At 42.5% G+C, this 20,771-nt stretch overlaps 1 protein-coding gene across 1 annotated transcript; it reads left to right on the forward strand.

The window, feature by feature from the left end:
• The first annotated feature begins 13,757 nt into the window (after positions 1-13,757).
• On the forward strand, positions 13,758-20,771 carry LOC110519809 (piggyBac transposable element-derived protein 4-like). The gene is made up of 3 exons (XM_036972547.1): positions 13,758-14,407; positions 16,829-17,069; positions 18,507-20,771. The coding sequence occupies exons 1-3, from the start codon at positions 14,188-14,190 to the stop codon at positions 20,260-20,262; spliced, it is 2,217 nt and encodes a 738-aa protein (XP_036828442.1). The 5' UTR covers positions 13,758-14,187; the 3' UTR covers positions 20,263-20,771.

A 20,771-nucleotide genomic window follows, 5' to 3' on the forward strand; every position in this document is an offset into this window, starting at 1 on the left:
TGTTCTTCATAGATTTCAGTAGCTCAATCTTTGTAATGCCATGTTGGTAGATCTCTATTCTTCATAGATTTCGGTAGCTCAATCTCTTTGTTAATACCATGTGGGTAGATCGCTGGTCTTTATAGATTTCAGTAGCTCAATCTCTTTGTTAATGCCATGTTGGTAGAGCTCTGTGTTTGACTCGCTCTCTGTGTATTAATTAACCTCTTCTTTTGTTTGAGCACCTCCAAATCACTTTGTCATCTCCTGTGAGTATTGTTTTGGTTATGGTGTTTGTTTGTTGCTGGTGGGAAAAGGGGAAACCAAGACAAGTCGCCCATGGGCATACACTACCCGTAGGTGAACTTTGTTAAAAACACTAGTTAGAACTGGGCGGACCACCCACTGTATTTTTTTTGTTAGTTAGTTAGCTGTTGTTAAAGTAGTCTAGCTTAGGGGTGTTTTTGCATATTTGTTTCTTTCCTTGGGTCCAGCTCAGCCCCTTTTCCTGCTCCCCCCATTACCGTGTGTTTATAAATAAACCCTGAGTTTGACGGTATTATTTCGGTTGTCGTGGTTATTTCGTTCACACTCACTTTGTCACAATTATAATTTACATGAGTTATGTTACGGGTCTCACTACCATCCCCCCTAGACTGTCGGGCCAAAAGGGATTCGTAACACAGACACATATCATTATGGATGCTGATGTCACTGTTGTCATGAAGTGCCTTTACAGAAACCCAGCCCTGACCCAGATAGAGCAAGCTGTATGCTAGACCAGATCAAGCTGTATGCTAGACCAGACCAAGCTGTATGCTAGACCAGACCAAGCTGTACCATCTGGTGTTCTGATCTGGAGAGACTCTTCTCTTCCTCGTCAGCATCAGGATGTTGTTGAGGCTCCCCAGAGGATCCACCATAGTCATGTCTCTCTCCTGTGTGAACGAGAACATCAAACAGGTGGTAAACTTATGATCTACTATTACAATCACATAGAGTCTTACAAGAGGCAATATCTCTAAACAGGGCCTAAAATGCAAATGTTAAAGGGTTGTTCCACTAAATGGGTGCCTGTTGCATCCCTTTGATATTTAAGTAGAAATTATGCACCAATATTGCATTTTAAAAGCCTGTTATATTAGATGAGGGGAACTTTAATACAGACCACATGAAGAATTCAACACATCTAATTTAAAAGTCCCCAAAATATATGCACCAATTGCAGATCGCCCCTTTAACAATTCCTACAGTACTGAACAACATATTCAAGTGTAGAACTTCAGTAGAATGCCCCTTTAAAACCACACATTAGTTCAACAACGGGCATAGTTTGTGCCCCTGTTTAAGACAGTACTCACTGGTGTTAATCTGATCTTCTGTCTCCTCCTCTTTCACTCCCAAAACTTCTTCCTCCTTCACCTTTATTGAGACAGCATCCTCTTCCTCTATAAAAGGTTCTTTATCTTCTTTCACTGTAACAGCCTCCTCTTTCACTATAACAGCCTCCTCTGCTTCCTTTTTAATTCTAAAATGTTCTTTCTCTCCTTTCACTGTAATATCCACCTCTTCTTCTTCTTTCACGACAATGTTCATCTCTAGAGCTTCTTTCTTCGTACAGCAGACATCCTCTTTAGCAGGGGAATAGTAGTTTAGTGAACTCATGGTCGGGGATGTTAGTTAACTAGCTAGCTAGCATTAGCGAATAGCCGAGTGCTAGGCTCAGCATCAATCTTTAACAGGTTTGCAAATTGAAAAGGCAAATTAGATTAAAGTTAACCAGTTGATACGTCAGCTGACATGTGTTTTAAACACTGGGTTTGCCGAATGTACACAAGCATGGTCTAAAACGTCAATCTGTAAGTTTTATGTTGGCTAGCAAGCTACCGAGGTGGTTGAAAGAGTTGGCGCCTTGTTGTTCCTGAAGAAGCGTCCCGTCCAGTCCATTATACGTCACGCAAGAAGCATCACCTGAAAGACGCCCATCGCCATCTGCTGGCTGGAGTGGGTAACGCAGTTTGGAAACAATAGTCACGACACGTTTTGTATTGGAAAGAACGTCATAATAATTTAATAACAATAAGCTGATATATTTTCTCTTTCGTCTTACAACTAATACGTCCCTGTACACAGACGTAGAAGCTTAATATTGTAACGAGCCTGGGTTTATAAGCGCGGAAATCGACCCTGCCGCACGAGCTTTTGCGGCACAGTCGATAGCGCGACGGTCCTCGGGCTCGAAGGTCGAGGGTTCAAGACCTGCTCCCCGCTGTTTCATTACAATATGAATATGTGGACGATGAATAAATACTTATCTGAATAGGTAGTGTGTTACTGTGTGTTTTCAATCAGGATCTCAGGGATCACTGCCTCAAACGACCACCCCTCATCACTGTCAAACGCTCCCTAAAACACTTCTGCGAGCAGGCCTTTCTAATCGACCTGGCCCGGGTATCCTGGAAGGATATTGACCAAATCCCGTCAGTCGAGGGTGCCTGGTCGTTCTTTAAATAAGCGTGCACCTTTCAAAAACATGTAGAAATAAGAACAGATATAGCCCTTGGTTCACTTTTTCACTTCAGACCTGACTGCCCTCGACCCGCACAAAAACATCCTGTAGCATTGAATAGTCCCCGCGATATGCAACTTTTCAGGGAAGTTAGGAACCAATACACGCAGTCAGTCAGGAAAGCAAAGGCTAGCTTTTTCAAATAGAAATTTGCATCCTGTAACTCCAGAAAGTTTTGGGACTCTGTATAATACTTATTAAAATAATACTACTTTTCCACCATCATTTGCAAATAAATTCATTCAAAATCCTACAATGTGATTTTCTGGATTTTCTTTGTCTCATTTTGTCTGACGTAGTTGAAGTGTACCTATGATGAAAATTACAGGCCTCTCTCGTCTTTTTAAGTGTGAGAACTTGCACAATCGGTGGCTGACTAAATACTTTTTTGCCCCACTGTATATGCTCTAGTTGGCTGGTCCTCGCTACATATTCGTCGCCAGACCCACTGGCTCCAGGTAATTTATAAGTCTATGCTAGGTAAAGCTCCGCCTTATCTCAGTTATCTCAGCACACGTTCCAGCAGGTGTATCTCACTGATCATCCCCAAAGCCAACACCTCGTTTGGCCGCCGTTCCTTCCAGTTCTCTGCTGCCTCTGACTGGAACGAATTGCAAACATCTCTGAAGTTGGAGACTTTTATTTCCCTCACCAACTTTAAACATCTGCTATCTGAGCAGCTAACCGATCACTGCAGCTGTACATAGTCCATCTGCAAATAGCCCACCCAATCTACCATACTGTTTTTTATTTTATTTACTTTTCTGCTCATTTGCACACCAGTATCTCTACTTGCACATCATCATCTGCTCATTTATCACGCCAGTGTTAATCTGCTAAATTGTAATTATTCGCTCCTATGGCCTATTTATTGCCTACCTCCTCATGCCTTTTGCGCACACTGTATACAGACTTTATTTTCTCTACTGTGTCATTGACTTGTTTGTGTCATTGGCTTGTTTATTGATTACTCCATGTGTAACTCTGTGTTGTTGTCTGTGTCACACTGCTATGCTTTATCTTGGCCAGGTCGCAGTTGCAAATGAGAACTAGTTCTCAACTAGCCTACCTGGTTAAATAAAGGTGGGGGAAAAATGTGTTCTATATGCTCTGTGTGTTATATGTGTTCTGTGTGTTCTGTGTGTTATATGTGTTCTGTGTGTTATATGTGTTCTGTGTAACTGTGATGGAGAGAAATGTTTTGCTGTCTGAATACAGCTGTACAGACCCTTTGGGAAGAATTAAACTTGGTTAAAGCTTCTCTAGTGTCCGTGGGTTAATTACTCTGAAAAATAAGAACCTAACAATATTATCAGAGGGGTGTATTATGACATCAGATAGAACTACTCAGACATTTCAAATCAGGCTTCATCCACATCATGAAGGTGGATATTGATCCAACCATTTCAAAAGTAATGACCGGGCTGATGGAAACAGGATATGCCTGTACACTTTTATAAATGCTGACAGACGATTTGTCAGTTTGTTTGACATGGTGGGATCATTTTGTGTCAGTAAACATTTATAAGCAAGAAATGGAGGTGGAAACTCCTTTATGAGCAAATGTTTATATAATAACCATCACATCTTAGTTAACTTGGAGTCACGTGATGATATGTTGTGTGGTCCTCCCACTACGACTTGGGAACCCATGTCGTTTATTAGGCTACAGATGAAATAAGTTATGAACTTCACAGGGTGGTGAAAGTGCACGTGATGAGCTTGATGCTCCTTTCCAATACATTTTGATGGTCTTATTCTGGTGACATGATGATCGATGCTTGGCTGCCATTTGACAAATGAAATAATAATCTCTCTTATCCATAATAATCCCTGTAATCACCCGCTGCTGGCTACAGTGCACGCGGACAAGAGCGCGTTTTCTATATAACGCAACAGTTTTTTAAAACCATCAGTAGAGTTGAAAATGCGATGGAAACCCATTTAACTTGTATTTCTTATTTATTCATGCAGAATGTCACAGCAAAACATACATAGCTTAGCTACTTGATAGAAACACTGACATACTTTAACAGTGTGTTTGATAGAAACACGGACATACTTTAAGTTGCACTGAAACTTAGCTACTAATGTGGATACTGATCCAACACCTGCTGCTTATTCAAACCAGCCCACTGGGCTCAGACGTCAGTTCAACATCTAGTTTCTAGTTACATTCAACACAAAATGTCACCTGTCGTTAGATTTAGGTTCCCAGTTGGGTGAAACACAAAATGTCAGCTGTCGTTAGATTTAGGTTCCCAGTTGGATGAAACACAAAATGTCAGCTGTCGTTAGATTTAGGTTCCCAGTTGGATGAAACACAAAATGTCAGCTGTCGTTAGATTTAGGTTCCCAGTTGGGTGAAACACAAAATGTCAGCTGTCGTTAGATTTAGGTTCCCAGTTGGGTGAAACACAAAATGTCAGCTGTCGTTAGATTTAGGTTCCCAGTTGGATGAAACACAAAATGTCACCTGTCGTTAGATTTAGAAAAATTAATAAAAATACCTGATGTTGATGCGTTTTTAATCCAATCAGTTGTCGACACTGATCTGACATCATCACGTGGATTTGTTTTGTTGAAATGACGTGGAAACAATGTTTATTCAACCAGTGGGAGTAAATGTAAATGCCCCCAGGAAAGTCAAAAGAGGAACTCTTCATTTTGACAATAATGGAACAGCAATCCGTGGGAGAGTTGTGATGGATATTATAAAATAAGGATCTGCTGGAGTCCAAGTCAAACCAAGATTCTTTATTTCTGAGCTCAGAGAGAATAACAGAGTTACACAGCGCAGTGTAGACAGTCTGAATTCCTGAAGCATTGGGTGATGAGCACATATCTTTATAGTTTCCTGTTCCTGGGCGGGACTTTGTTCATACAAGGACACAGGTGCAAATTGGTTTGCAACACAGAATGATACTCCCAAGAACAGGAGATTATAATTGGACAGTTTCACAAGGTTAGTCACATACTCAGTTATGTGGACGCACAAACAATTAACATTTTCCATTACAGAGTCTGAACATTTTCATTTCATTAAATCATCAGTGGGCCAACAATGCAAATGTCAACAATGGAACAAATGCATCACATCCAAATATCACTTGTTAATTAATCTGTGGTGCTGGAGGAATGACACCCAGATAAACACACACAGTTTAAAAAATGACAATTTAAACACATGGAACCTGATCTATCCTACATTGAAACTGACAACTCCATATTCAATTAATGTTTTCTAATAAAAACATACAAATATATGTTTGAGTATACTTGGTACAATTATTAATTTAATTTCATATGGTATAAACAAGTAAACCCATTCTCAGTCAACAATATAAGACAATGGGAGCACTGTGTATGTTCTCTGATGAATTTTAAGTCAATGTGATGTGAAATATCAATTTACACACTAGGATAAGTAATTATTTTCTCCTGTGTGGATTCTCACATGACGTTTAAGTGACTGTGATGAGCAATATGTTTTCCCACAGTCTGAGCACTTGTAAGATTTCTCCCCTGTGTGCAGTCTCACATGTTCTTTCAGATTTCCTAAATGGGTAAAACGCTTTGCACACTGGGAGCAATTGAAAGGCTTCTCCCCTGTATGTGTTCGCTCATGAGTTTTCAGGTTTCCTACCTGGCTAAAACTCTTTCCACACTGGGAGCAATGGTGTGGCTTTGCTCCCGTGTGTATCCGCTGATGTCTTTTCATGTTAACTAACTGGCTAAAACTCTTTCCACAATGGGTGCAATGGAAAGGCTTCTCCCCTGTGTGTGTTCGCTCATGAGCTTTCAGGATTCCTGACTGGCTAAAACTCTCACCACACTGGGCACAATGGTATGGCTTCTCCCCTGTGTGTGTTCGCTCATGAGATTTCAGATTTCTTAAGTGGCTAAAACTCTTTCCACACTGGAAGCAATGGAAAGGCTTCTCCCCTGTGTGTATTCTCTCATGAGTTTTCAGGTTTCCTACCTGGCTAAAACTCTTTCCACACTGGGAGCAATGGAAAGGCTTCTCCCCTGTATGTGTTCGCTCATGAGATTTCAGGGTGTCTAACCGTTTAAAACTCTTTCCACAGTGGGCGCAATGGTATGGCTGCTCCCCTGTGTACATTCGCTCATGAACTTTCAGGTTTCCTAACTTGATGAAACTCTTTCCAATCTGGGAGCAGAGGTGTCGTCTTGCTGGTTTGGACATCTCTATCTCTGGCTCTGGTTCCTCCGAGTTGTTTTTTTCTCCTGCCAAAGAGTGTTTATTTAAAGAGAGACCTGAATGAAACCTTAACATGATAAAACTGCCTTGTTATGAGATTTAAGTTCTCAAACATTTCAAAATTTAAAACAAAATGTGGTACAGCTTCCTGGTAATTAATGATATTATGTTTACATTACTTATTTTACTCATTCTGTTTTAGAACACAAAGAACTAGACAGTTCTACGACACTCAAGACACAGACATCACTGGATTCCTTTCATGCAGGTGATTGTATATATAACCTTTGCTGTACGATACAGAATGTGACTTTTTCGATACGCATGAAAGCTTTATTTCTCTCCGATTTTGTGCACAAATTTGTTTACGTCGCTTTGCCAAGATATTCCATCCACCTGACAGGCATATCAAGAAGCTGATTAAGCAGCATGGTCATTACACAGGTGCACCTTGTGCCGGGGGAAATTAATCAGCATGGTTACCACAATGTTCTGCAGCAATACGCCATCACATCTGGTTTGAGCTTAGTAGTCACTATCATTTGTTTTTCAACAGGACAATGACCCATCACACCTACAGGCTGTGTAAGGGTTATTGGACCAAGAAGGAGAGTGATGGAGTGCTGCATCAGATGACTTGGCCTCCACAATCAACCGACCTCAACCCAATTGAGATGGTTTGGAATGAGTTGTACCGCAGAGTGAAGGAAAAGCAGCCAACAAGTGCTCAGCATATGTGGGAACTCCTTCAAGACGGTTGGAAAATCATTCCAGGTGAAGATGGTTGAGAGAATGCCAAGAGTGTGCAAAGCTGTATTTGTATTAGTCGGGGACAGCCCTATTGGGAACAGCTACCAGTGGGCAGATCTATTGTATTTGTTCAAACTAAACTACAGCACTTACTTTGATGTGTCAAATCTGATCCTTTCTTCTCTTCTCCTCCTCTCACAGTTCCACTCAGCCCTGTTGTTTTCCTGCAGTCCACCAGCAGCACAGACAACCTCTTCATACCCAGCAGTAAGGAGCAACTAGGAGAGGCACGACACATGGACTCCAGGAGGGAGGAAGGGCTAGCGTTGTCCTGGTAACCATAAAGAGGGGACACAGATCATTATGGATGCTGATATCACTGTTGACAAAGTGCTTTACAGAAACCCAGCCCAGACCCAGATAGACCAAGCTGTATGCTAGACCAGATCAAGCTGTACCATCTGGTGTTCTGATCTGGAGAGACTCTTCTCTTCCTCGTCAGCATCAGGATGTTGTCGAGGCTCCCCAGAGGATCCACAATAGTCATGTCTCTCTCCTGTGTGATTGAGAACATCAAAGTCAACTTATGATTTTTTTATTGCAATCATAGGGTCTTACAAGAGCCATTAATATGTCTAAAAAGGACCTAAATTGGCCACTCAATTATGTTTTTTTATATATATATTGTTTGTGATGCAAATGCAAAAGGGTCGTTCCACGAAATGCATGCCTTTTTTTCACCCCTTTGATATTTTAAGTAGAAATGAAGCTCCAACAGTGAATTTTAAAAGCCTGTTATACCAAATTAAGTGCACTTCATTATAGACCACATAGATAATTCAATACATCTAATTTAAAAGTCCCCCAAAATTATATGAACCAATGGCAGATTGACCCTTTAACAATTCCTACAGTACCTAAGAACATATTCAAGTGTAGAACTTCAGTAGAATGCCCCTTTAAAACCACACATTAGCTCAACAACGGCATAGTTTGTGTCCCTGTTTAAGACAGTACTCACATTAGCTCAGGTGGGTATAATTTGTGGAACGTTCCAACAGGAATCTGCTCCAAAAACTTCGTAAATAACAAGGCTGCCAACAAGCAACGCATACAGAGTCGTATAACAGTAGAATGAGATACCGGGTAGGGAGTGGGCTATTTTAAGACGTTTTACACTCACCACGTTAATCCACTCTGGTAGCCTACGGACAATCATTAAGAATAAACTACGTGGTGAGTTGATGCCTATTCGGCAGCTAGTTAGTTAGCTCGGTGAATTGATCATGCTACTTTGAATGCCGCGTTTGTTGGCAACCTTGTACTTTACGAAGTTTTTGGAACAGATTCCCGTTGGGACAACAAATTATACCAACCCCATTAGTTCAACAACAACATAGTTTGTGGCCCTGTTTATAAGACAGTACTCACTGGTGGTAATCGGAACTTCCGTCTCCTCCTCCTCTTTTATTGAGATAGCCTCCTCTTCCTCTTTTACACCAAAATGTTCTTCCTCTTCTTTCACTACATTCTCTTCTTTCAATGTTACGGCACCTTCTTCCTTTTTGATTCTGAAAGCTTCTACCTCCTCCTTTTCCACTCTGACAACCTCTTTCCCATCTTCCTCTTTCCCTGTAATATCATCCTCTTCTTCTTTCAATGTGATAGCCTCCTCTTCCTCCTTTATCATCCTGAAAACTTCTTCCTCTCCTTTCACCAGTTTCTTTCTACGTCTAGTTTAGTGACCTCATGCTCCGGGCGATTAGCCTCGTGCAGTATCAATGTAACATGTGCTAATTTAACAAGCAAATTACGTTTAAATGAACTAGTAGAAACGTAAACATAGTTGTGTTCTAAACACTAAGAGTAATATACACAAGATTACTTATTACACTATTACTTTCTTACTTACTTTAATTTGATTACTTATTATTATTATTACACTAGATTGGTCTAAAAAGCTTCAATATTTCAGTTTTATGTTCGATAGCAAATCACCGCGTCGGTTGTATCTGTAGCCTTTTGTCTCTGTTGAAGAAGCCTCCTGTTCCGTCCACTAGATTATACGTCACGCAAGAAGCATCACCTGAAATACTCACATCGTCATCTGCTGACTGGAGTGGGAAACGCAGATTGGAAGAAAAATCTCCATTACAATGTTAATTCTGGCAAGCAATGTCATGAGAAGTAATTTAAAAACAACCAGATGTTATGTTTTCTCTTACAGACAATCCTTTCCTCCAGGGCTGACCTGCCCATTAGGCCCCAAGCCCATGGCACGCCACTGCCCATTAGGCCCCAAGCCCACAGCACGCCACTGCCCATTAGGCCCCAAGCCCATGGTACGCCACTGCCCGTTAGGCCCCAAGCCCACGGCACGCCACTGCCCGTTAGGCCCCAAGCCCACGGCACGCCACTGCCCATTAGGCCCCAAGCCCACGGCACGCCACTGCCCGTTAGGCCCCAAGCCCACGGCAAGCCACTGCCCATTAGGCCCCAAGCCCACGGCACGCCACTGCCCATTAGGCCCCAAGCCCACGGCACGCCACTGCCCATTAGACAGGATTAGGTGACAGATAGACAAGGGAGGTATATCCCCGAGCTAAATTGATCAGCAACACATATTAACACCTCACATAATGCTGCCCAAAAACAATGCTAACTTCTCTCACCCAGCGGCATATGGGATATTTATGTGAGTGTTGCTGTTGCCACATGAAGCACTTCCCATTTTGTAAAAGGCAACATGGACAGATAGGACTCTACCTGTGTAGAGCACATGCCCCTTTGCCCTTCCAGTCTCTAAAGTGCCCTTTTGGGTGGTGGTATAATCTGTATTCATTTTTTCTCATCAGTTATTCTGAACCCACTGCCTGCAAGTCATTGTTAAATTCACCTCAGGGATTTGTAATTTCCTTCAACTTTCTGAAGAGGAAACAGCCAGGAAATGCCCCTGTCTGAGTGAGTTTGTCTACCACTACGTATAGCTGTTAGCGATGATGCTAATGATCCACTACGTATAGCTGTTAGCGATGATGCTAATGATCCACTATGTGTAGCTGTTAGCGATGATGCTAATGATCCACTACGTATAGCTGTTAGCGATGATGCTAATGACAACCATCTTCTGGTTGATGGAAAAGCTTAATCCAAAAAAACCTTGTCAATTAAATGTGAACTACAAAGTAGTCTATGCCTCCCTGGCCTACCTGGCAGAATGATATCATGATTATTAGTAGTCTATGCCTCCCTGGCCTACCTGGCAGAATGATATCATGATTATTTGCATCAATCCAGTTGTGATTTGTTCTGCCATCCAGGACCTCTATACCAGGCGGTGTCAGAGGAAGGCCCATAAAATAATCAGAGACTCCAGTCCCCCAAGTTATAGACTGTTTTCTCTGGTAGCGCACGGCAGGCGGTACCAGAGCACCAAGTCTAGGACCAAAAGGCTCCTCGACAGCACGGCAGGCGGTACCAGAGCACCAAGTCTAGGACCAAAAGGCTCCTCAACAGCTTCTACCCGCCAAGCCATTAGACTGCTGATCATTTCATAAAAAATCACCACCGGACAATTTACATGATATCATAGTCACCTATGCATAGTCACTTCACCCCCCCCACCACCATGTACAGATTACCTCAAGTAGCCTGTACCCCTGCACACTGACTCGGGTACCCCTGTATGTAGCCTCGTTATTGTTGTTCTTATTGTGCTACTTTTTATTTTAGTCTACTTGGTAAATATTTTCTTCTTCTTGAACTGCACTGTTGGTTGAGGGCTTGTAAGTAAGCATTTCACGGTAAAGTCTACACTTGTTGTATTCAGCATTTCACGGTAAAGTCAACACTTGTTGTATTCAGCATTTCACGGTAAAGTCTACCCTTGTTGTATTCAGCATTTCACTGTAAAGTCTACCCTTGTTGTATTCAGCATTTCACGGCAAAGTCTACCCTTGTTGTATTCAGCATTTCACGGTTAAAGTCTACCCTTGTTGTATTCAGCATTTCACGGTAAAGTCTACACTTGTTGTATTCAGCATTTCACGGTAAGGTCTACACTTGTTGTATTCAGCATTTCACGGTAAAGTCTACCCTTGTTGTATTCAGCATTTCACGGTGAAGTCTACACTTGTTGTATTCAGCATTTCACGGTGAAGTCTACACTTGTTGTATTCAGCATTTCACGGTGAAGTCTACACTTGTTGTATTCAGCATTTCACGGTGAAGTCTACACTTGTTGTATTCAGCATTTCACGGTGAAGTCTACACTTGTTGTATTCAGCATTTCACGGTAAAGTCTACACTTGTTGTATTCAGCATTTCACGGTGAAGTCTACACTTGTTGTATTCAGCATTTCACGGTAAAGTCTACACTTGTTGTATTCAGCATTTCACGGTAAAGTCTACCCTTGTTGTATTCAGCATTTCACGGTAAGGTCTACCCTTGTTGTATTCAGCATTTCACGGTAAGGTCTACCCTTGTTGTATTCAGCATTTCACGGTAAAGTCTACACTTGTTGTATTCAGCATTTCACGGTAAAGTCTACCCTTGTTGTATTCAGCATTTCACGGTAAAGTCTACCCTTGTTGTATTCAGCATTTCACGGTAAAGTCTACACTTGTTGTATTCAGCATTTCACGGTAAAGTCTACCCTTGTTGTATTCAGCATTTCACGGTAAAGTCTACACTTGTTGTATTCAGCATTTCACGGTAAAGTCTACACTTGTTGTATTCAGCATTTCACGGTAAAGTCTACCCTTGTTGTATTCAGCATTTCACGGTAAGGTTTAATTCGGCGCATGTGGCAAATAAAGTTTGATTTGATTTGTGTTCCAGAGAACCAACCACAAACCGAGTAAGGCTCTTACTGGTGCCACTTTAATTAAAGGGTATCTACACCCCAAAGTAACATTTTCTTAGATTTTTCTCAGGAAAAAAAAAACGGTCAGCTGATGTGGTTTAAGTATTGTTGTGGACTTACATCCAATTGTGTAGTTTCTCTATTAACAGTGTTATTTTGAAAGAAAAACAGAACATGGACAAATCAGAAATCTGGAAAAACAAAACAGAGAAAATGGAATTTGAGAAAAAAACAAACGGCATTAGGTTAAAAATATAAAATGGATTTGATGCCCAACATTTTCTCTCATTACTGTATTATCTAGGGATAGTGTAGAGTAACAGCTGTATCCTGAAGTGACCTTTAACCTCCCTGCTCCTCAATACTTCTTCCACTGGATCAAAGCTTCGGCCAAGTAGGATACATGATAGTGGCAACACATGGAGTTGGGCATTGTCAAGGGCAGGATACATGATAGTGACAGTGAAGTCCTATTACCAGTCAGATAGGAAGTAGCAGTGAAGTCCTATTACCAGTCAGATAGGAAGTAGCAGTGAAGTCCTATTACCAGTCAGATAGGAAGTAGCAGTGAAGTCCTATTACCAGTCAGATAGGAAGTAGCAGTGAAGTCCTATTACCAGTCAGATAGGAAGTAGCAGTGAAGTCCTATTACCAGTCAGATAGGAAGTAGCAGTGAAGTCCTATTACCAGTCAGGTAGGAAGTAGCAGTGAAGTCCTATTACCTGTCAGGTAGGAAGTAGCAGTGAAGTCCTATTACCAGTCAGACAGGAAGTAGCAGTGAAGTCCTATTACCAGTCAGATAGGAAGTAGCAGTGAAGTCCTATTACCAGTCAGGTAGGAAGTAGCAGTGAAGTCCTATTACCAGTCAGATAGGAAGTAGCAGTGAAGTCCTATTACCAGTCAGACAGGAAGTAGCAGTGTCAACACTGCCAAGTGGCTGGGATGTCCTCCACTGAGTCCACAGTCCTCTCCACCATAAACACCATCTGTTGTCTGCACACCTCTGACCACAGATCAGATCAAATGAAATGTTATTGGTCTCATACACATATTTCTTGTAGGTTCCACAAGTGTTTCCCCCTTGGTTTCCGAGTGGTCCCTGTTCTTCTCTCTCTAAATCACACTGTTAATAGAGAAACTACACAATTGGATGTAAGTCCACAACCATACTTAAACCACATCAGGAGACCATTTTTGAAGTCTGAGGAAAATCTGAAAATGTGATTTTTGGGTGTAGATACCCTTTAATTTAAGTGGCACCAGCAAGAGCCTTGCTCATCATTCTGCCAGGGAGGCATAGACTACTTTGTAGTTGACGTTTAATTGACAACGTTTTTGGGAAAGCTTTTCCATCAACTAGAAGATGGTTGTCATTAGCATCATCGCTAACAGCTACACATGGTGGATCATTAGCATCATCGCTAACAGCTACACATAGTCGATCATTAGCATCATCGCTAACAGCTACACATAGTGGATCATTAGCATCAGCGTCTTTCGGGTGATGCTTCTTGTGTGACGTATAATCGAGTGGACGGAACTGGAGGCTTCTATAACAGCGACAAAAGGCTACTGATTTGACCAACGTGGTGGTGTGCTAGCAAACATAAAACCGATTCATTGAAGCGTTTTAGACCAATTTATTGTATATTACTCTTAGTGCTTTGAACATACTTGTGTTTACTTATCTACTAGCTAATTTCAACGTCATTTGCTTGTGAAATTAGCAACATTGATACAGCATTTGGCTAATCTCCCGGAGCATAAACTCACTAAGCAAGACGGAGAAAGAAGCTTTCAGAATGAAAAAGGAGAAAGATGCCATAACATTGAAAGAAGAGAATGTAGTGAAAAAAGAGGAAGAACATTTTGGAGTGAAAGAGGAGGAAGAACATTTTGGAGTGAAAGAGGAAGAACATCATTTTGGAGTGAAAGAGGAGGCTATCTCAGTAAAAGAGGAGAAGAAAGACGTTTTGGGAGTGAAAAGGGAGGAGGAGGAGACTGAACATCCGATTACCACCAGTGAGTACTGATTTAAAAACGTGCACAAACTATGCAGTTGTTGAACTAATGTGTGGTTTTTAAGGGGCATTCTACTTAAGTTCTACACTTGAATATGTTGTTCAGTACTGTAGGAATTGTTGAAGGGGCAATCTGCCATTGGTACATATCTTTGTGGGACTTTTTAATTAGACGTATTGAATTCTCCATGTGGTCACGTGGTCTACATTAAAGTGAACAACGGCGAGACAGCCTATATACCAAGTAACACCCCTACAAACCCCTACTCTCTCTGGCCAGATGTAACCCCACATATATCTCACTTTCTCTCACTTCCTCATCCACGGGGCTGTAGTGCAGCAGGTTGAGAGCTGCACTACACATAACCAACAAACTAACATGGTCCAAGCACACCAAGACAGGCATGAAGAGGACACAGACAAAACCTATTCCCCCTCAGGAGACTGAAAAGATATGGCATGGGTCCTCAGATCCTCAAAATGTTCTACAGCTGCACCATCGAGAGCATCCTGCAACAATGTCAATTATTTACATTTAATTTAACTTGTTTTGGCTGCAATCCTGATATCGGGATAAGTGTCATCAACAACCGCTGAATAGCATAGCGCTACCTACAATAAATATTACTATAAATATTTATATTCACGAAATCACAAGTGCAATATAGGAAAACACAGCTTAGCCTTTTGTTAATCCACCTGTCGTGTCAGATTTTGAAATTACGCTTTTACAGCGAAAGCAATCCAAGCGTTTGTAAATTTATCGATCACATGACAAAACATTAAGTACACTTAGCATCAGGAAGCTCGGTCACAAATCAGAAAAGCAATCAAATTAATTGTTTACCTTTGATCTTCGGATGTTTTCACTCACGAGACTCCCAGTTAGACAGCAAATGTTCTGTTTGTTCCATAAAGATGATTTTTATATCCAAAATACCTTTGCTTGTTTGTCGCGTTATGTTCAGAAATCCACAGGAGCGGTCAAGACAACGCAGACAAAAATTCTAAATAGTTTCCATAATGTCCACAGAAACATGTCAAACGTTTTTTTATAATCAATCCTCAGGTTGTTTTTAAAATATATAATTGATAATATATCAACCGCAAATGTCTTTCACAGGAGGGGAAAACAATGGCTGTCGGATTCTGTTGGGCGAGCAAAACTCATGTGACCACTTGACGCGATGTTATCGTTCTGGCTCATTATCCCAAATAAAAGCCTGAAACTATGTCTGAAGACTGTTGACACCTGGGGAACGTGATAGGAAAATGAATCTGGTTCACATCCCTTTAAATCAGGCAAAGGCAGGCTATGGAACATGGAGTTTTCAAAATAGAAGCCACTTCCTGTTTTGATTTTCCCCAGGGTTTCGCCTGCAATATCAGTTCTGTTATACTCACAGACAATATTTTCACAGTTTTGGAAACGTTAGAGTATTTTCTATCCAATACTAATAATAATAATATGCATATATTAGCAACTGAGACGGAGGAGCTGGCCGTTGACAATGGACACCGTTTCATCCAAGCTACTCAATACTGCCCCTTGCAGCCATAGAAAGTTAAGGAAATCAGTCAATGTAAATAAATTAAATAGGCCCTAATCTATGGACCTCACAGTACTGGGCAGGGGCGCAGCCATCCACCCACTGGGGAGCTAGTCCCACCCACTGGGGAGCCAGGCCCAGGAAACGAAGCTGTCTGGGTGGCTGGTCTAAGACAATGTGGAGGACCTGGACTGGCGTGGTTATACGTGGTCAGTTGGATATACTGCCAAATTCTCAAACACGACATTGGAGGTGACTTATAGTAGAGAAATTAACATTTAATTCTCTGGTAACAGCTCCAGTGGATATTCATGCACGGCAATTGCACACTCCTTTGAGCCATCTGTGGCATTGTGTAACAAAACTGCACATTTTAGTGGCCTTTTATTGTCCCCAGCACAAGGTGCACCTGTGTAATGATCATGCTGTTTAATCGGCTTCTTGACATGCCACACCTGTCAGGTGGATGGATTATCTTGGCAAAGGGCTACAAAAAAATGTAAGCACAAAATGATTGAAATAAGCTTTTTGCGCGTATGGAAAAAGTGAACTTATGTATCTTACAACTATGAAGGTTGTATATATTTAGAACCACCTGATGGATAGGAATCCATCGACGTCTGTGTCCCACAACTGTCTAGTTGTTTGCATTCTGACTTCTAATACAGAATTAATAAGTAGGTCAACATATTACCAGGAAGCTCTACAACATTTGTTTTAAAATCACACCAAGATTGTTTTAAATGATTAAATGTTTGAAAACTGGCCCCAGGTTGAGGGGATCTGATTTGGATTAAACCTCATAGCAAGGCAGTTTTATCATGTGGAGATTTAATTCTGTTCCCTCTTAAAATGAACACTGTCTTTGGCAGGAGGAAAAGCGAACTTGGAGGAACCAGAGACGTCCGAACCAGCAAGACGACACCTCTGCTCCCAGATTGGAAAGAGTTTTACCAAGTTAGGAAGCCTGAACAGACATGAGGGGACACACACTGGAGATGGGGAAAGTGACACAGAATTACTACAGGACGAAGACGAGTCACTGAGCGAACACAGCTTTGACTCCCAGACGGAAGATATGTTTCTACATGGCGAGGACATAGTTTTGGACTGGTGCGTTCTTCTCATGATAATGCCGTGATTTGAAATTAATAATATCAAATATTATCCATTAGAGATGGATCCATTCAATTTTATTTGCAATATTAAAAAAATATAATCAGTAATGAAATGTGTAAAGTACGCTTGGCTATACATTGTGTGTGTGTGAATATATCTATATTATATAATCAATATATTATTTATATAATCAATATCAATAGGTTTTATATCAATGGAATGTAGTAGAATGGAACAGCACACAATCACCTCACCACAGTGACCATGTTCCCTCTACTCCATACAATCACCTCACCACAGTGACCGTGTTCCCTCTACTCCATACAATCACCTCACCACAGTGACCGTGTTCCCTCTACTCCACACAATCACCTCACCACAGTGACCGTGTTACCTCTACTCCACACAGTCACCTCACCACAGTGACCATGTTCCCTCTACTCCATACAATCACCTCACCACAGTGACCGTGTTCCCTCTACTCCATACAATCACCTCACCACAGTGACCGTGTTCCCTCTACTCCACACAATCACCTCACCACAGTGACCGTGTTACCTCTACTCCACACAGTCACCTCACCACAGTGACCGTGTTACCTCTACTCCACACAATCACCTCACCACAGTGACCGTGTTACCTCTACTCCACACAATCACCTCACCACAGTGACCATGTTCCCTCTACTCCATACAATCACCTCACCACAGTGACCGTGTTCCCTCTACTCCATACAATCACCTCACCACAGTGACCATGTTCCCTCTACTCCATACAATCACCTCACCACAGTGACCGTGTTACCTCTACTCCACACAGTCACCTCACCACAGTGACCGTGTTCCCTCTACTCCATACAATCACCTCACCACAGTGACCGTGTTACCTCTACTCCACACAATCACCTCACCACAGTGACCGTGTTCCCTCTACTCCACACAATCACCTCACCACAGTGACCGTGTTCCCTCTACTCCACACAATCACCTCACCACAGTGACCGTGTTCCCTCTACTCCACACTGTGGGGAACATGGTGAGGTGATTGTATGGAGTAGAGATAACATGGTCACTGTGGTGAGGTGATTGTATGGAGTAGAGGTAACATGGTCACTGTGGTGAGGTGATTGTGTGGAGTAGAGGTAACATGGTCACTGTGGTGAGGTGACTGTGTGGAGTAGAGGTAACATGGTCACTGTGGTGAGGTGAGTGTTTGCTGTTCCGTTCTACTCCATTCCATTGTTATATAAATATCCATTGGGGGCTGGTGAGGGGAGGGCGGCCCACAACAATGGCCGGAGTGGAAGGGAACAGCTCTTCACCATAGTGATTGTGTTCCCTCTACTCTATATAATAGATATCTGTTTAATTCACGTGTTGATACCGGGCTCATCTGTAAAAGTATTCTTACTGATTGTTTTTTCTTACACAGTGCCAGGGACTCGGATGAACAATGGGAACCCCCAATGTCAAGGTGTCCATCCACCACTAATTCAGACGCTGAAGCTGGTTCATCCAGCCGGACCCCTGCTGCCTCCGGCTCCACACCTTCCCCCGCCCGGCCATCTAGAGGTGTGAAGAAGCCAGCCCAGAAGCGGAGGAGGGCCAGTGAACCGGCGACAACTACCACCGAGGCAGAGGACCGTTGGCACACTGTGCTAGAAGATGATGTGGAGCCACTTCCACCAACATTTAGACCGAAAAGGCAGCCAGGACCTCAGCTGGACATGACTGCAGAGTACAGCCCCCGTCATCTTTTCCAGATGTTTTTCTCCTTGTCAGTTCTTGATTCGCTGGTTTCTAACACCAACAAGTATGGGGCTAAGAAACAAGCAGGCAAGAAAGAGGCATGGAAGCCCATTTCCATCCAAGACCTGTACTGTTACATCTCACTGGTTATTTACATGGGGTTGGTGAAGTTGAAAACCCTGAAGGACTACTGGAAAACGTCACCTCTCTACCAACTGCCTTTCCCCACCACTGTCATATCCTGTAAAAGGTTTCTGACTATCTCACGGGCGCTTCATATCAGTGACCCACAAGTTGACGAGGTCAATGACAAGAAGAGAGGCACAGCAAGCTTTGATAGGCTCTGCAAAATCAAACCTCTCTACTCCAGCATGGTTGAGGCCTGCAAGACCCATTTTCAGCCCAACCAGAACCTGTCCATAGATGAGAGGACGGTAGCCTCAAAGGCTAGAATTGGCCTCAAACAACATATGCCTAACAAGCTGTGTGGGTACAAACTCTTTGTTTTGGCCGATTCTGTGTGTGCCTACACGTGGAATGTGTTTGTTTGTGAGGGGGACAGCAGTTTTGCGACCGGTAAGGGACTCAGTTATGATTCCGTTATGGAGTTGTTGGATTTTCAGCTGCTGGGGACGGGCTACAAACTGTTTATGGACAACTTCTACACAAGCCCTACCCTGTTTACAAACCTGAGGAAGCAGGATGTGTGGGCTTGTGGCACCATCCGTACCAACAGACAGGGCTTTCCGAAAACCAAGGTGAACGACATGCCTAAGAGGGCAGAAAGGGGGACCATGCGATGGATTCGTAAACACGACCTGCTCTTTGTTAAGTGGATGGACACCAGAGAGGTGGTCATGTGCTCCAGTATCCACAAATCCTTCAGTGGCGATCACGTCAACAGGCGTGTGAAGGATGCTAATGATGCATGGACCACTAAAGATGTCCCCATTCCTGCTGCTGTGAAGGATTACAACAAGAGCATGGGAGGTGTGGACAAGTCAGACGCTCTGATAGGCTACAACAATGTTCTTCACAAGACAATGAAATGGTACAGGACATTGTTCTATCACTTCATTGACATTGCTGTGGTGAATGCATTCGTCCTTCATAAGGAAATGGCTCAGAGCTGTAGACAGACCTCCATGACACCGCTAGCCTTCAGAGAGCTGCTCATCCAGGAGCTTGCTGGCTACAACATGTCCACTGCATCACATTATGTCCCTTCTACTCATGCCGCCAGTGGTGTTCACATTCCCAAATTCTTATCTGCAGGCATGAATGTGCCTCGGGGTAAAAAGGGCACAGTGGGGAGGCGTCGTTGTGTTCTGTGTCACAGGAAATGCGCTGTCGCCTGCACCGCTTGTTCTGTTACCCTCTGCTTTACACCAGAAAGAGACTGTTATGGGCCTTGGCATCAGCAGCAGAATATTGTGTAGAGGACTGAGGATCTACACCAGAAAGAGACTGTTATGGGCCTTGGCATCAGCAGCAGGATATTGTGTAGAGGACTGAGGATCTACACCAGAAAGAGACTGTTATGGGCCTTGGCATCAGCAGCAGGATATTGTGTAGAGGACTGAGGATCTTCCAAATACTGTCATTCTAAAGTGTGTCATTTGGATTATTTTTTTTTCATTCTTTTTTTTTTGGGGGGGGGGGGGTGTTGGCATATAATTTTTGTATGTTGTATATAGTTATTTGCTTGAAAATGTATCACTTTACCAATTTGGCCACTTGGGTACATTTGGGCAACTGGTGTGGGACACCTGGGTGAATTCATTCTAAATGTCATGTCGCTCGCTCATTCCTGACGTTACCAGTCTAAAACTTTACACACACACTGATGCCATCTAGTGGCCAAAATCGAAATAGCGCCTGTGCTGGAATAATACAGTATGGCCTTTCTCTTGCGTTTCAAAGATGATGTTACAAAAAAAATGATTTT

The sequence above is a fragment of the Oncorhynchus mykiss genome, unplaced genomic scaffold (genome assembly GCF_013265735.2).
Source record: "Oncorhynchus mykiss isolate Arlee unplaced genomic scaffold, USDA_OmykA_1.1 un_scaffold_173, whole genome shotgun sequence".
NCBI lineage: Eukaryota > Metazoa > Chordata > Actinopteri > Salmoniformes > Salmonidae > Oncorhynchus > Oncorhynchus mykiss.